Source organism: Phocoena phocoena, chromosome 8, assembly GCF_963924675.1.
Source record: "Phocoena phocoena chromosome 8, mPhoPho1.1, whole genome shotgun sequence".
Lineage (NCBI taxonomy): Eukaryota > Metazoa > Chordata > Mammalia > Artiodactyla > Phocoenidae > Phocoena > Phocoena phocoena.
In genome coordinates, this window is record NC_089226.1 from 104366344 (window position 1) to 104381375 (window position 15032).

Consider the following 15032-nt stretch of genomic DNA (forward strand, 5'->3'; position numbering starts at 1 on the left):
AGGGACCTAGCACAGCACCCAGGGCGCTGGAAATGAGACAAAGGGAAAACAAGGCAGAAGATTTAAAAAAAAAAGATAAGTCACCTGTACTAGCACCTCAAAGGCAGGAAGGATCCACCGGGGTTACAACATCAAGGCAAACCCCTCCGAGGGATGATCTTGGAGGTGAGAACTGGCGCGGAGAGAGTCAGTCAAGCTGGGACAGGCTTCAGTAGAGAAAGATAAAGAGATAAGGAGCAGAGGGGACTTTGGGGTAAACTGTAGAGATTCTGAATGGCAGCCTAATTCAATTCAACCAATAGGTACTGCGCAGCTATAGTGAACAAAGCCCTTTTCTGCAGGGCAGAGCAGCCACTAAGAAACTTCTCACAAGGACACGTGCTCATAGGTTGCTTACTAGAACACAAACAGAACAGACTGTAGCTCAGGCCCGCTGCTGCTGGGCCCTCAGAGCCCAACCAAGCACCCCGGCGCCTCTGGACCCAATCTCACTTCTGACTCACCCGCACCTTAGCAAGTGCCCTCACCTTATAAACGCCTCCTGCAGAGGCCTCTGCGAGATGACCAACCAAACTTCTCACACTCAACTGGGAGGTGCTATCTCCTCCACGTTCTCCTTCCACCTTCCTCAGCCTTCCTCTGCCAGGGTCCAGTTACTTAAAACTCACCTGTACTTCATCATAAAACCTTGGCTGCTCAAATCCAATCACTGCTTCTTCACTGCTGGCCGCCGTGGAATCAAGAGGCTCACAACTCAGGCTTCCCTGGTGGCGCAATGGTTAAGAATCCGCCTGCTAATGTAGGGCACACAGGTTCGAGCCCTGGTCCGGGAAGATCCCACATGCCACGGAGCAGCTAAGTCTGTATGGCACAACTATTGAGCCTGTGCTACAGAGCCCGTGAGCCACAACTACTGAGGCCTGTGCACCTAGAGCCTGTGCACCACAACAAGAGAGGCCACCGCCATGAGAAGCCCACGCACCGCAACGAAGAGTCGCCCACGCTCGCCGCAACTAGAGGAAGCCCACACGCAGCAACGAAGACCCAACGCAGCCAAAACTAAAATAAATAAATTTATAGAAAAATAAAAAAAAAGGAGGCTCCCAACTCGCCTCCTCCACCAAGCCTTCCCTAATCCATGCCCATCCAGCCCCAGCCAGTCCTGTCCCTGGCCTTGGTGTGAGTTTTGCCCTGATTTGCCGGCCTCTACGGAACTTCCTCTTCCACATCCTCCTCTGGCCATACCTCGCCCACACCAGCTCTCTACAAACATCTGCGGCATGCCGACTTTCTGCTTACGCTCTGTTTCTTTTTCTCTCCCCCAACCAGTTTGTTGGCAGTTCTGGGGCACCTTGTCTCCCACGTCTTCGCGCAGCACCCAGTCTAGGGCTCTGAACATGACAGGTGTGCAAAGAATGTGATGAAGAGTTCAAGGGTTTAGATGAAGAGCAGGCAAGCAGAAAAGCTGTAGCTGCGAGGGCATCGAAATGCTGAGCACATCCACTCCAGTATTTGCATCACAGGCAGGGGAAGGGTGGGGGGTTGGGGAGGCCAAGGCTGCTGGTAGCAGTGGGTAAGGGAGCAACGGGAAGGCAAAGACTTCTTGGTAAAGACTGGGGAGGCTCTGGTTATGATCTGGCAAATAGCGGCACCTCTCTGAGCCTCAGCTACAGAACGGGGATCCCTCCTGGCCTCCTCTTTATCACAAAATGAATTTTAATCAGATTTTTAAGAATTTCAAAGCTCCCAGGGACCTAGGGACCTGACCTAGCCCCGGCACTTGTGAAATGAGGAAAAGGATAGCCAGAGGTGAAACAACTCGCTCCAAGTACACAAAGCAAGATGTGCTGGGAGGAACGTGTATGGCAGGTCCTCAAAGCCAGGGCTTCAGACTGCGTGCCCAGGAGGGCATTTCCCGGAGGGCCAGCTGCTACTCACTGCACTTTGTAAACTGCTAAAAGCTGTAGAAATAACGGGCTGAGCCCAGCCCCACCTCCTCCTAATCACTGCTTCTGGGCGCCCCAAGCTTCCTCTTCTGAAACTAAGTGGAATTACAAGAATGCCCCCCAGGGTTACCAGGAGGATCCTATGGGAAGCAGAGTGCAGGCACTCGTAACACGGAAAACCCTCGCCTTACACGCCATGGCTTTCTTCAGAGCTGAGCAACTTCCAGTATGGTGGGGGACACTTGGGCTCCGGATTCTGACAGACTTGGGTTCGAGCCCTCAGGGACCTCGCGCGAGGCATTTGAGGGCTCCGTGCCCTCAGGTTCTCCATCTGCAAAATGGGCCCGAGAGCAGGAATAAGGCCGCCGGCGGCCCCCGGGGAGCCGAGTGGACGAGGCCGGGCTGCGCCAACGCGGGAAGGATGCTCGCGGGGCGGCGGGCCCGGAGAACTGGGTCGACGGGTCCCCAGGGCGGGGGTGGGGGGCGGGCTCGCGCAAACAGTTCCTCGCGGGAGGGGGAGGGGAGGGGAGGGGAGGGGCGGCGCGCGGCGCAGCGCGGCGCGCACCGCCCGCTGCCCGTCTCCTCCAGCCGTCACTCGTGGAGCTGGCGCCGCCTTGGCGCGCGCGACCCTTACATAAGCGTCCCCCGCGGCAGCGCCGGCGCACGCCCACCCGCTCCGACCCGCTGCGGGAAGAGGAAAATGCACAGCGTCGCCGGCACTCACCTCCTCGCTGCTGCCGCAAGTTGCCCCTACCGCCGCTGCCTCCACTGACAGGGAACAGCTGCGGTCTCCGCGCAACCGAACTTGCTGCGGTCCCAGTCCCGCCTTACGGACTTCCTATTGGCTCAGACAGCCCAACCCCTCCTGTTACTGGACAGCCTCCTCTGTCACTCACCGTTCCCCTGCCCGGGACTCCTCCCTACGCCCCCCTGCCCGTCACGTTTAAGCCTTGGCGCCCCACATCAGCCCCGCCCCTCCCGTCCCCGGCAGGCCCCTGGATTGGTGACGAGGCTGGGGGAGCCCGCCCCTGGCTCACCACCACCTACTCCCTGGTCTCCAGAGCCCCACGTGGGCCGCAAGGCCCCAGACGTGGCCCGCAATAGGCGGAAGTGGCCAGGCTCTGACAGGCTGTGATTGGCTGTTGGCGGGGGTGGGGACGTGCGATTCATTCACCCGGGTAGCACGTGTCTCTCAAAACCCCAAGCACAACAGATAGCCCTCGGGCTCAGGGATCCGGGTGGGCTCAGGAATCCGGGTAGACTCAGGTGCACGCTAGTGGGTGGAGAAGAGGTCGGAGGAAAAAGGGTTTGCAAAGGGCAGGAAGAAGGAAATGGCGCTTGTGCCAGACGGGTTTACGTGATTGTCTTTTAGCAGCTGTGGGGGTGACGGTGACGGTGACGGGCAGGAGTTTCCGTGTGACCCTGGACAAGCAACCTCACCTCTCTGAGCCTCAGTTTCCTAATCTGTAAATAGAGGCCACTCAGGACCTAGAGGGTTTAGAAGGCTTGGTTGAACGGAAAGCTTCAGAAATTGGGCTCTGTGCCAACCAGGAGATGCAGGAGTGACCAAAATAAACCAAAATTTCTGCCTCCCAGTGAGAGAAGAAAGACGATAAAATAAAATATAAGGTACATCAGATGATAATCAAGGCATGGAGAAAAATAACCTGCTTCTAGACAGTTGGGAGAATCAAGAACTATGAGAACATCTTTCAAACTAAAATGTGATGATTGAGTATGGAGAGATATTACAACTGCATTCTCTTCTCTGTGTTGTGTCCATTTTGTTTGTCCTTTGGACAAATTTCTTTGTCCTTCCTTCCACATATCTGGCTGAACTCCAACCTGGGTCAGTCCAACACAGCTATTTTAGTACCAGAACAAGGATTAAAATTCCAGTTTTCCAGATTCAGGTATTCATTCAATTAACAAGCATCCCTTGAGCACCTACTATGGGCCTGGTGCTATGCCGGAGACGCACGTGAAAAAAAACAGCCTCTACCATCACATCATAGAGCTCACCTGACCACAGTTCTTGCCCTGAACAGGTCTCAGTAATAATGATCGTAAGGGAACAAACACTGTTATCAGGCAAGAGAAGTAACAATAGCAAAGATAATAAATCAGTTGTAAACTTTCAGTTCTGTTTCAATGATAAAGATTGGCCTGAAGCACTTTCTTGAGCTATTTTGCAGAACTTAACACCTTCCCCCACCAAGGTTCTCAACCACCAGGTCCACTGGAACCTAACTGTCAACCTTTGCCCCAATTCTATGCTGTGTTCTCCTCCGCTCAAGCCCCTTCATGAACATGCATATACCTTTAGCTTAAAACTTCCCCAATTTTGCTGTTTGGGGAGACACTGCTTTGGAAAAAATCCCCGGTGTTCTCCTTGCTGCAAGTAATAAATCCTTCCTTCTCCTGATCTCTGGCTTGGTTGTATCTTTTGGCTCAACACCCACCAAGAGGTGAACCCAGTTTTCGGGGAACATCAGCTGAGTCCTGGCTGGTCCCTGTGAAATCCTGAGTCTGGAGCAGAGGGCAGGTGGCTCCACGCAGGTTCAGGTGAATCCCATATCAACACCACCAGGTGGAGGTCTGAACAAAGAAACTAATTGAGAACTAAAAGATGGACTGCTGTGAACAAAAGTAGTATGGATTTTGGACAATTAGCTCAGCCATATAAATTAGTTGAAGTTTGGCTAGGAAACAAGACATCTCTCCATCCAGGCTCTGTCCTACCTCCAGGCCGAGTCCTCCAGGAGGACAAAGCTGGGAGGGGTATTCCACCCCAGACAGAGAAAACTGCCCAAGAAAAAGCTGAGATGAGGAGTCTAGTGTGGCTAGAAAAGGCATTTCTCAGCGTGGGCTTCTGTAATACTAGTGACAGGATCTCCTTGGGACAAGGTACTGATTGGAAACACAGATTCTTGAGCCCCACTCCTCCCCCATGGTTCTTATACATATGAACCACCAACTCAGAGGTCTTAGAATCATCAGTAGAATACCACTTAAGTCTGTCTCTGGCGAATGGAATCCCCTGCATTGCATTGCATTGCATTGCTAGTTTTAGAAGCTCTCCAAATTGTTCTAATATGGGTCAGCGTTGAGACCCACTGAGATTCCTAGAGAAGTTATTACCCAGACTTCCCTGATAAGAGGAATCCCCTGGGACTCTTTAAAAACAAAATGGATTCCCAGACCTCAGGCCCCTGTGGATCCTGATTCATGGGGTGGGGCCCAGGAATCTTTCTATTTAATTAATTTATTTTTTAAACAGGCCCCAACTTGTGAAATTGACTCTTGAGGCCCGGGAAGGTTGGGGAACGTGGCTGAGTTTCTGGGAGATGCAAGGGAAGGGGAGGCAGGACAGACAGGCTGAGACCAGCCTGTGGAGGGCCAGCCAGGAGAGGCATAGGCTGGGCAGCAGGGCTCTGTCGGGAGGGAGTGGGCCAGGGGCAGCTGCAGAGCAGCTCAGGGCTCCTGTTAGGCTGGGACTATGTCTGCCTTATTGCTTCTTAGTAGCTGTCACTTTTTGGAGAGTTCTTGGTTTTTGTCTGTTTATCTTCTGTACTCCTGTCCCTTCCCCACACTTGAACATCACCTCTACAAAAGTTGCGTTTGGCACATGGTAGATGCTTAATATATAGTTGGCAAATGAAGGAATGGGAGTCATCAGCCCACACTTAGTGGTCGAAGCTGTGGAGTGGATGGGACTACCTCGGAAGCTGAGCCGAGTCCGATAGGGAGAGGGGTCTGCAGGGTACCACATTTAAGGGGAAGGGGAAAGTTAAGGAGAAGCAGGCACGATCGATCGGATAGGAAGGAGTAAATTCGGAGGAGGGAGGTGTCAACTGGGCCAGGAAGGAAAATGGGGTGGTGGGGACAGATGTGATCCCTTCACTCTGCAGCCCCCTCAGCAGCACCCAATAGAGATACGGTGAAAATGAGGTATTTTCCCCATCCCCAAGCTGCTCCCAGACCAGTGAGGGCACACAGACCTCAAAGCACTCCACTTCAAAACAGTGTGGTGCTGTGCTAGAGATAATGGCCAGAGTGCTATGGGAGTCCAAGGAGGGGTCCCTTTCCCCATGAGAGGGGACTTGGAGGGCTTCCTGGAGGAGGGAAAGTCGACAGATAGATAGATACATACATATATACATACATACATGCATAAATCAAGAGTTAATCAGGTAAATATATTGGTAAAAATGGATCCCATACATGGCCCAAGCAAAGCTGGGGGAGGGCATCAGGGGGTCAAGGCATGGAGAGGGTCAGTGAGGATAGATTGCTAGTAAGTTCAGGAAGTGCAGCCTGAGAGGGAGCTGTGGGGCAGGCCAAGAGCAGTTGGCGCTGAGAAGGCTTGGGTAAGCAGAAGCATCTGAGGGGATGGGTTCTCACAGACAAAGCCATGAACCCTCATACTGTAGCAGTCACTATAAACCCAGAAACAGCCCACCACTCTTGTGTTTACAATTTGGAAGGCCAGGTTTGCCCTGAGGATCTCACAAGGACAACCTAGATTTCCCAGAACCCCTGTCCTGAGATGACACAAGAAAAATTACTTTTTTTTTTAATTAACAAAATTCTGGCAGTTCGAGCTGAGCCGCAGATAGCCTAACTGCTGGTGAGACCTCAGGATAAACCCTTATCGATGGAAACACAGGGCAGGGCACTAGGCTGTGATGAACGCACCCACTCACTGACTGAAGAATGGCCACGACAGCCCTTCTCTGCAGGCTGGGGTTGTGTCTCCATTCTAAGCAGCAGGGGACCCTCACGGTGTGTGATGGGGTGGGGATGGTTCAGGAGTAGCTCTTCTGCTCTTTTTGATATGTTTCCCTCCCCCCACATCCTCGAGGGGTCCAGGCCACTCCACCCAGTCTTTTGGGGTGACTCCTCCATACACAAGCCCATCCCATCATGGCATCTCTACAAGTCGGTCAGACCTTCCACCTGCCAAGGTGGGCATTGGTCTAGCAGATCACAGTCTCAGCACTTCCCCAGGTCCATATCAAGGCCTCTGCCCACAGGTTGAGGCAGAGGAGGGTAAGATCCTCCTCCCACCTCTGAGCTATAGCTCCTCTAGACCTCCCAACATCCCTGGGCAGGTATGCTGTACCCATTTTGCAGGTGTGGACACTGAGGCTCAGAGAAAGGAAATGACTTCCTCTCTGGATCACATAGCTAGTCAGGGGCAGAGCTGGAACTGGACCTCCAGTCCACTGACCCCCCCCAGGCTGTGCTCTTTCTGCTCCACTGGCCACCTTGTTGGGAAAGAGAAGACAAGAATGTTTAGAATTCAGATTTCAAAGGAAGAGCTTTGGTTTGAAATTTGAGTCCTAAGATCACAGTCCTCAGAGGTGGAAGGGCCTTGAGCAAATTGTTTCCAAGATTTCCCACAAGAGACAGATCTCCTGGGATGTGATTGTGCAGACAGCTTTTCAGGGCCCTGCCCAGACCTGTATATGCAAGGGGTTTTGATGGGGCCCAGTGACTGGTGTTTTTTTAACAAAGGAAACCTTGGGGCACCCTGGCTAGACCCGCTCAGGCCCATTTTACCGATGAGGTAATAGGCTCAGACAGGAGAAGGGGCAGACCCACCGCTGATAGTCATCAGGTCCTGCATATTTGAAAAAAAGGCAAGAGCATCTGCGTTGCCAGTTCTAGGACCCTGCAATTACTGATACACGCTTTGTCTAGACTGAGAACAATCCTCCCCCGATTCCTCAGAGTGCTATCAGGACTGAATACAGGAAGCCCTAAGCACAATGCCTGGCACAGCCTGAGTGCTCAGAACGTGGGAGCTCTTACAATCAATAGCATTATTACTATTTATTGTTCCCTTTGTTTGATTTCTACAAGTGATAAGTTGACCAGAATCTCTTGCTGAACCTGACAGCCTGGCATTCTAGCTTCCTTTGGGAAATGAAAACCAAAACAATGGATCATTGTTCTGAAGTAATAGAGCTAGTTCTGGGCTTCCCTGGTGGCGCAGTGGTTGAGAGTCTGCCTGCCGATGCAGGGGACACGGGTTCGTGCCCCGGTCCGGGAAGATCCCACATGTCACGGAGCGGCTGGGCCCGTGAGCCATGGCCGCTGAGCCTGCGCGTCCAGAGCCTGTGCTCCGCAACGGGAGAGGCCACAACAGTGAGAGGCCCGCATACAGCAAAAAAAGAACTAGTTCCCCCAAAATGTACTGTATTATAAGAGCTGCTCAGGCAAAGAGATAAATTATTAGTTGAAACACTCACACATGAACCCCTTGCCTCATTGATGGTGGGCATATCATATTTTCAAGGAAAACTCTAGTGGCATTAACCTTAAGCTAATGGTTCTGTCTGACCATCGTGTAGGGTGCATGAAGACCGGGGTGAGGAGTGGGGTCTGGGGGTGGAACACTCATTTGCTGAGGACTCTGTTTGCTGGCCTGACTCTGTGGGGCTGCATTCAAGGCCCACTACTGACTGTGTCTCCTTGGGCAAGTTGCTTCACCCCTCTGAGCTTCTGTTATTTCATCTGAAAAATGGGGCTAAGCTCCAGAGAGTGTGAGGGTGAAATGCAATCACAGAGGTAAGGCTCCTGGAGTGGAGGGCACACCCCATCCCCCTTGTCTCCCAAGCTCAGATTCCTCTTCCAGGCTCTGGAAGGAAGAGCAGGCTTCAGTCTACCTTTCCAGATTTTTCTCCCACCCAAGGGCAACCCTTTGTGTTCCCAGGCTTTGGTCACCCACAGGATCCTACCTCTATCTCTACTGCAACCGTCCTCCCTGCCCTCAATGCTGGGCTCCAACACCACCTCCTCCAGGGAGCCTGCCCAGATGCTAACCACCTCCAAGACAGATGGGGGTCTCCCGTTCTCTTCCGTGCAGCCTCAGCACTTGGTGTCTGTTTTAAGGTGCCTTGCTTGATGTACATGAGAATCCCTCCTTTTCTGGGGGTGGAGATTCTATCCTGCTCCCCTTGGCCTCACTTCTAGCCTAGACATCATCAAAACAAGATCTTGCCCACAGTGTGTAGGTGTGGATTAATTTCATTGGCTCACTAATAAAAAGTAACATCTCGGGCTTCCCTGGTGGAGGAGCAGTGGTTAAGAATCCGCCTGCCAATGTAGGGCACAGAGGTTCAAGCCCTGGTCCGGGAAGATCCCACATGCCGCGGAGCAGCTAAGCCCGTGCGCCACAGCTACTAAGCAGCCACCGCAGTGAGAAGCCCATGAACTGCAACGAAGAGTAGCCCCCGCTCGCCACAACTAGAGAAAGCCTGCACGCAGCAACGGAGACCCAATGCAGCCATATATAAATAAATGAATGAATGAATAAATAAATCAATAAATGGAACGTCTGGGCAGCCTGCCCCAGTTTGCAGCCTTCCGTACATCTAAGCCTCACAATAACCTTAAATAGTACCAGTCATTTAAGTCTCAGATCACCTTAGGAAATAAACACTGTGTGTTTCATTAATTTTAAGACGTACATTCCCCCCCGCCACACTTCAAGTTCTGAAATGGGGCTGCATCTTCCAATGAATGGGCAGTGGATATTCTTTCTTACTGGTGTATAAAATAATGTTATCTTTCTATCGAGGTCATCTTAGATTTGATGAAATAAAATATTATCCCCATTTTATAGCTGAGTAACTATAGGCACGTGAGGTTAAGCTGCTCACTCAAAGCACGTAGGTGTCCCATAAACGTGCAAGGCTTTCGGCTCGGGCAGTCTGATGGGCTTGGGACCCAGGTCTCACGGGTAAGCTGCCTCCGCGTTGACCCGCAAAGATCCTGCCTCCTGGTGTTCACACCCTTGTGCGTCCCCTCCCTTGGGTGCCGACTGGACCTGGTGACTTGCCTTGGAGGAACAGTGATGGCAAAAGTGATGGGAGGTCACTTCTGAGGTTAAGTTCCCCAAAGACTCTGGCTTCTGCCCGCCTGCCATCTCTCGCACTCTCTTGCCGGCTCCAACTGAAGCCAGCCCCCATGACGTGAGTTGCCCTTGGGAACAGCCAACAATCAACAAGAAACTGAGACCCTCACGGCAACAACCTGCGAGGAAGCAGGTCCTGCCAACAACCTTGGAAGCAGATCCACCCCCAGTCAAACCTGGAGGTGACTAACAGCCTTCTGACTGAAGCCTGCAAGGGACCCTGAGCCAGAGGACCCCGTTAAGCTGTGCCTGGATCCCAGACCCACAGAAACTCTGAGGTTATACATGAGTGCTGCCTTAAGCCACTAAGTTTTGGGGTATTCTGTTACACAGCAATAGACACGTAATAGTCTCCAATATTTAAGCCCAAGCATTTACTATGTCATGTCCTGGGGACAGAGATGAAAGAGATGTTGTCCTAGCCATCAAGGGACACCAGTGTGGCGGGGAAAGGCATCCTGGGGTGACTTCTGCTACTGTGTGTACGGGGTGGGCTGGACAGGGGACTGCCTCCCTAACCCAGGCTGAGGGGTTAGGCAGGCTTCCAGGGGAGCTGTCACCCAGCAGGGTCTGGAAAGGTAAGAACCCTCACCACCACCCCCGGTGACAAAGGCAGGGAGGCAGTGGGGAGGGAAGAAAAAGAACACATATTTTCTCCTGGTCCTCCACAGATTTACGGATCTGGGGAATTGTTGTAAGATTACACGCTTGGCAAGAGGGTATACGGCAGCTACAGGCATGACACAAGAACGAGTGATTCACCCTGACACATCTCAGAGGCCCGTGAGGCGTCAGCAAGCTCTTCCCAGCTCAGACTTGGATGAGAGTGGGGATTTGACTTAACTGTGCCGGAGTGAAGACGTTGAAGACTGTGTAATGGTTTTGTTGCTTTTTAACCAAGGTCAGGGTTGGCACATGGGTCAGGCATTAAACGTGTGGTCAGGGTTGGAATAATGGTCATAATCCACCTCTGGGACAGGCTGGGACAGAGGGTCAGGGTCCCTTTTCTCCATTCTCCTCTTCACACTGGCCCTGCCTTGGCTCCTCTGGCTGGGAGGTGAGCCTGACAGATATTAAGAGATCCTGAACCCAAGGAAGGCCTAGAAATTCTGAGAGAGGAAAAAAAGCAAGACCAGGCACAGAGGAGTCTGGGGTGAGCCAAGAGTTGCAGCCAGCACTTCCCTGACCCCAGACAGGGCACCTCATGCAGCACCCCAGACACAGAGGAAGCAGGACGCCCAGCTTCCAGTCCCACCTCTGCCACCAACACCAGGACACGAGAGCAGAGTGGTTGAAACACGGGCTCTAAAGCCACTCTGACCAGGGCGGGAGTCCCAGCTCTGCCACTTGCTGGGCATGCTTAATCTCTCTGAGCTTCAGTTTGCCCCATCTACAAATTGGGGATCTATAAAATGAAGGTAATGATGTATACCTCATAGCACTGTCATGAGGTTTAAATGAAATATAGGAAGGAATTAGCTCCAGAACCAGTAAAAAATAAAAGCTCAAAAAATAGTGATTAAAACAAAAAGGAGTGTGTTTTTGTTTCTCAGATGCGGGAGCTCCCTTTAAACTCTCAAATTCTAGGATTCTGAGGATCGGCTGGCCCAGCCCAAGTACCTTTCTCTTTCCCCTGACTTGGGAGAAAGAGCTGCTGCTGGTAGTCTTGCCTTTAGAGGCGTCCACATTCATGATTTCATTTGATGCTCACAACAACCCATTTTACAGACGAGAAGACTGACCAAGAGGAAAAAGGATTTGCCTCAAATACTGAATGCCACCAACTCACTTTTACTGAGCGCTTGCTGCATGCCAAGCCCTCTGCTGGGCATAGCATCATCACATTTAGTCCTCACGACAACACGTGAGTTATCTGTCTCTGTTTTAGACAAGGAAACCAAGGGAGAAGGCACCCAGCGTCACGTAGCTGCGGGGGATGGAACCGAGGTTTACCCAGCAGCAGCTGGTCCTCAGAGCCTGAGCGCTTAACCCTATTCTGTGCTGGAAAATTAGGGGCAGAGCTAGGCCTGGAAAAAACCCAAGTCTCCTAACTTCCAGCCTAGAACTATCCTGTTTCTTTTTTCTTTCTTTCTTTTTTTAAATTTCCAATTGTAGCAAAAAAAAATACAGAAACATAAAATGTACCATCTTAGCCATTTTTACATGTACAAGTCAGTAGCGTTATATATGTTCACATCGTTGTACAACCAACCTCCAGAAGTCTCTCACCTTGCAGAACTGAAACTCTATAGCCATTAAGCAACTTGCCATTCCCCCCAGGCCCTGGCAACCGCCATGTTCCCTTCTGTCTCTGTGAATTTGACAGTTCTAGGTTGGAGCTGTCCTGTTTCTTAAAAGCCTGTCTCTGTTTTGCTGTTGAGCCATCTGTTCTGTCAACGAAACGAGTCTGGACAGCCAGGACTACAGGAGTTCAGGGGAGGGCAAGATCTTTGGGGTGGGGTGGTCAGTGAAGGCTGCCTGGAGGAGGAAGAGGAGGGCAGGCCACCGAGGTCAAGCATCCCTGAGTCACCCACAACACCGCCTCTCCACCCGCCCTTTGGTTTACAACGGCCACCTCAGCAGCACCAACCTTTGTCCCCAAGTGAGCTCCTGTCAGGTGAGTGGAGGCACCAGGCCATCTCAGAAGGCCAGGGGCTCGCCAAGGGGCTGGAGCAGTCCTGTGCCTGCAGCCTCCAGAACCATGGGGACAGGGCTACGCAGCCAGTCCTTGCGAGGACCACGGTCCTCTTATAGCAAGCTCCAGGAGCCCTGCGGGAGGCCCCTGGCAGGCCAACTGCGCCGGGCGCTGAGCCTCAGACAGGGTCGTGAGAAGTCCAGGTCCTCAGACGGAGGCCCAGAAAGGCTGGACGCCCCCGGGCAGGAGCAACTGCCAGGGAGCCTGGGGGACACAGAGCAGCTGATCCAAGCCCAGCAAGAAGGCAGCCAGTGGTGGCTGAGGCAATATCAACAGGTTTGGCTGAGGGTTGGTGGATGGAGGAGTGCTAGAGGGGAGGGGGACGTCCCCAGGAGCAGGACCCAGGGCAGCAAAGTCTCAGAGGCAGAAATGTATGGGGCTGTAGATCAAAAAGATAACAGAGCTGTCTGGGGAAGGGGCTGGAGAGAGAGATATCCAAGAACTGTATTTCAGGGGGCCCTGAAGGCCTTTGGGATTTATCCCATAGGCACTGGGGAGTCAGGGAAGGTTTTAGAGCGGGTGGGTGATACGGTCAGAGTTGTTCCGAGATGATCAATCTGTCAGCGTGCTGGATGGGTGGATTTTGCTGGAGGCAAGAGATCAGCCAGTACAACTTCCCCAGGGTTACGTCTTGTGCTCCCCTCTCCCCCGGAAAAGGGGGTGATCCGGCCCCCCTGGGTGGGAGCTGCAGGCTTCCTCTAGGAGGAAGGGTGGCTAGTGAGCCATGCTTCTGTCTCTGGGGTCTACCACCACCTCGTGGCTGTAGGTGGAACAGCACCTGAAGCCCACCACCCAGTCCAGAGACCCGGGCCCTGATCTCAGCCCCTCCTGTCTTGCAGAAGATAAGGAGAAGGTGGGAGAGCTTTGTCACCAGCTTCCCCAGCGTGACCCTGAGCCAGCCGGCCTCCCCACAGCCCTCGCCGGGTACCACCAGCTAAGGATGCAAGCAGCGGTGTGGGTCCTCGCTGCACCTGGAGGAGATGGCACGACCTACCTCTTCGTGGCCCTCTGGACTGTGAATGGAGTGACCTCCTCTGCGTGGACTGTTCCCCTTCCTTACGTGGCCCGTTGAGGCCTCTGTCACCAGGACAGAGCTCAGTGAAGCCAGACCCGTGGCTGAGAGCCTCTGGCGCATCACCTGGTCACAGGGCCCCAGCCGCCCTTCTTGCCAGCTGCTAGTGGTGGGCAGGGCATGGGCCTCCCTCCCAGAGGGTGAGCCCATCTCCAGGGCAAGGACTATGTCTTGTCGTGTATTGTCACTGTCCTCACAGCCTCCCCATGAAGGAAACAGAGGAAACCTTCCCTCCCTGTGCGAGAAAAACTGAGGCCCAGAGGCGGGAGGGGATTATTCTCTTTGGCATCTCTGGCCCCGCCCCTACCCAATGCCCAACACTGCGTTGAACACAGGAATAAAAGTTGCTGAACTGAAGTAAGTGGTTTTCCTATTGACTAACTAGCCCCCAGTCCTCTCCCAACCCCCTGGGGGCAGGTGGGGTCCAGAGCTTCCCAGATCATGGGGCAGAAGCACAAGGGGCAGGTCCCCAGGAGTCTGGGCGTCTCCTGGCACTTCTCTGGTTCTCCCTGTGCTGATCTCAAGCCAGCGTCAGAGGGCCTGGATCTCACCAGCTCCTTGCCTTTGTGCTTACCCCCATGAGGCAGGACTTACCCAGAGGATCAGAGAGGGCAAGGGGCCCACCCGGGGCCACACAGAGGGGAGGGTGGGACCCCAAAGAGCCTGAGCTCTTTGAGAGACACTGGCACCTCATTTGGGGTCCCTGGGGCTCTCCCAGCTCAAGCAGACCCAAGGTCAAAGGTAAGGGATCAGCTGCAAGCATCCTGGTGGAGGGTCTGTTCTGTGGTGGTAGGGGGACCTGAGGGCCCAATGGACAAAGGGGAGGTTCCCTATTTCCCCAGAACCCAGGACCCTGGCAGAGCCATTCAGGAACAGGAGAGGTCCTGGGAAAATTTTGTCCCAGACAGTCACCGGGATGAGACCAGGACGAGACCAGGACGTCTGGCTTGGCACCGAGACTGTGGGAGATCCCTGGAAGCTTCCAACCCAATTAGTCACAAACTTTAGATGCCCCCTGCTCAGCCCCCTCTGCAGTATCCCCTGCAGTAGCCCCTGCGGTGCCTCTGGGAGATGCTAGGACTCCAGGGAACATAGTTTGAGTCCATGGCTCTGACAAAGCCTCTTGATGTCCAGAGGAGGAAACTGAGGCCCAGGAGGGGTCATCCTCTGGGTCTCTGCCCTCCAGGCTCATCCTGGCCTCTTTTGTCCCCAGGGATTCTCCAGCCCATCTCCTTGCTGGTCTCCTTCTACTTGTCACACTCTGTGACAAGTGTGTCCAGTTATAAGCTTTTGTCATCCACAGGATGGCCAGTTCCACAGGGACCCGGCTTGCTCACCACTGGGACCCCAGTGCCTCGCTCGGGGCCTGGCACGTAGTAGGTAGTTGTTGAGTGA

At 53.2% G+C, this 15032-nt stretch overlaps 2 protein-coding genes across 2 annotated transcripts in view; one reads left to right on the forward strand and one right to left on the reverse strand.

Annotated features, from left to right (window-relative positions):
* PC (pyruvate carboxylase) overlaps positions 1–2758 on the reverse strand; it is a 104641-nt gene extending 101883 nt beyond the window's left edge. Inside the window, exon 1 of the mRNA XM_065883135.1 lies at positions 2671–2758. The gene's annotated coding sequence lies outside the window, so the exon portion shown is untranslated. The remainder of the gene's footprint in view (positions 1–2670) is intronic.
* A 9813-nt stretch (positions 2759–12571) lies between these two features.
* Positions 12572–13503, forward strand: C8H11orf86 (chromosome 8 C11orf86 homolog). Its single transcript, XM_065883221.1, has 2 exons — positions 12572–12841; positions 13405–13503. The coding sequence occupies exons 1-2, from the start codon at positions 12572–12574 to the stop codon at positions 13501–13503; spliced, it is 369 nt and encodes a 122-aa protein (XP_065739293.1).
* The last annotated feature ends 1529 nt before the right edge of the window (positions 13504–15032 follow it).

What these genes read in the sequence shown, in the direction of transcription:
- C8H11orf86 (XM_065883221.1), top strand. Translation starts at nt 12,572, where the DNA reads ATGGGGACAGGGCTACGCAGCCAGTCCTTGCGAGGACCACGGTCCTCT. An exon ending in GGCTGAGGCAATATCAACAG is followed by an intron (nt 12,842 to 13,404) that starts GTTTGGCTGAGG and finishes CCTGTCTTGCAG; the next exon opens with AAGATAAGGAGAAGGTGGGA.